The following is a 1792-nucleotide window of genomic DNA, read 5'->3' as shown; positions in this document are numbered from 1 at the left end:
CTACGAAGTTGTTTAAAAACTGGATCTTGGACGACCCTGGTTTTCGTTTTAACTTTTTTTGTTGTTTTTTAAAGCAGAATTTGTTTGTTTTTTAATATTGAAAAAATGATGGCGACTTAGACAACTCTAAACAACAAACTTTATTAAAAACCGAATAACAATAAATAGTGTTCAAAAACATCGATATAAAATGTTTTTTGATATTTACCCTAAAACATGAAATTTAATTATCATGTCTTTTATTTAAAATAAATGACTCAAAATAAAAACATTATTAATAAAAAAGATCTTAAATATATAACACAATTTTGTTTAACTGTGAATGTATGTGTTATTTTTTGTATTTGTATTAACGACAAATGGATATCAGTGCCAATGTACTCCTGCGGGAACCGATGATGCGGCTGGTTTTATTCCATTAAATTGTGATAAAAATCATGATACAATATGTTTCTCATATAATTTTATTTTTTTCTACACTACTTATTATTTCAATGAAATTGTTATCACAAACAACCTTGGTTTATATTCGTATATCGACTTTCAATGGCAAAATATTAATGGTTTCACAATAATTTCAAATTTCGTGTTATTGTGTTTTGCGAACATTCACTCTAATAACAATTTTTATATTAAACCAAAAGCTGTAATAAACGTGCTAAAAAATACAACTGCCATTGGAAGACTCTCAATTGCTGGTAATATCGAATTAGAAAATCCTGAATTGAACAACCCACAAATTATAATGTGGAACTCGACGTATCTCCATCTTAATTATAAATACGTTTCAAGACAAAATTTTGAAATTAAAAATCCAACAGGCAACACAAAATGTTTTGATGTCATTTCATTAAATGACAAGTCTAATATAGACACTTCAACCAATACAGATCACATCACTTCTGACATGTTTAATTACTCATATAATTTTACTGATGGGAAGGGCTACTTAATTTCTAACAAAAAGTTGATTCGATTTTGCCCAAATGGTATTTTACTTGACAAAGATGTTGTTTGTACTTTAAAGTCGCAATATTACAAAATACAGTCACCAATAAATATGGAGTACACATTTGACTACCCGCACTGCCACTGTAATGACGATGCTAATGTGAATTGCAAACTCAAATTTACAAGTGAAATCAACGAGTTTGGATTCTTTGATGCTGACTTGAGTAATACTGAATTACTTGTTGATAGAAATGTCACAATTTTTCGTTTAAAGCAAGCAAAACAAGTTAATATTTATGATGATGTTGAGTTATCAATTTCGTCTTATTTTAACGATTCAAAGTTTGTATTCACTTTTGGAAGTGTAACAACAAGTGATGAGAAAAATGACTACAAATTTGCTTCATTTAAATATTCAACATCATCAAATACATTTGTGTGTGAAGGTAACTTGAATTACGACCTCAGTTTAAATCAAAATATCACAAATTTTAAAATTGAATGCCCGAATATAATAAAATCACTCAATTTGTATGAAAACTCAAAAATATTTATATCAAAAGGCACAATTTCAAGTAAAATTTGTCAAATTAATTTCAGTGAATTTGGAAAAAGTTTTGTATTTATTGCAAACACAAACAACAATGAAGTAGTAAGCAATTGTTATCTATTTGAAGTGACTAAAAACAGAGTAAATTGTATATTATGTACATCAAAATATCAGCTTGTTAATGGGAAAGTGTTTTCCTCTTAATGAAAATGTACAACATACAACAAAACAACATTTGTGTTATGTGTAAAATTGGATTTGTTTTAGATAAACCAATGAATGTATTTCTTC

The 1792-nt window shown here is 27.5% G+C and overlaps 1 protein-coding gene across 1 annotated transcript; it reads left to right on the top strand.

Annotated features, from left to right (window-relative positions):
- Positions 1–322: 322 nt before the first annotated feature.
- On the top strand, positions 323–1705 carry EIN_471700 (hypothetical protein; the record flags this gene model as incomplete). The annotated part of the gene is made up of 1 exon (XM_004253524.1): positions 323–1705. One exon carries the CDS (start codon positions 323–325, stop codon positions 1703–1705), a length of 1383 nt encoding a protein of 460 aa, XP_004253572.1.
- Positions 1706–1792: the final 87 nt, after the last annotated feature.

The sequence above is a fragment of the Entamoeba invadens genome, assembly GCF_000330505.1.
Source record: "Entamoeba invadens IP1 unplaced genomic scaffold scaff_1105074725973, whole genome shotgun sequence".
NCBI classification, from domain to species: Eukaryota; Evosea; order Mastigamoebida; family Endamoebidae; genus Entamoeba; species Entamoeba invadens.
The sequence above is the reverse complement of the archived record's forward strand: the minus strand, read 5'-3'. Positions and strand labels throughout refer to the sequence as shown.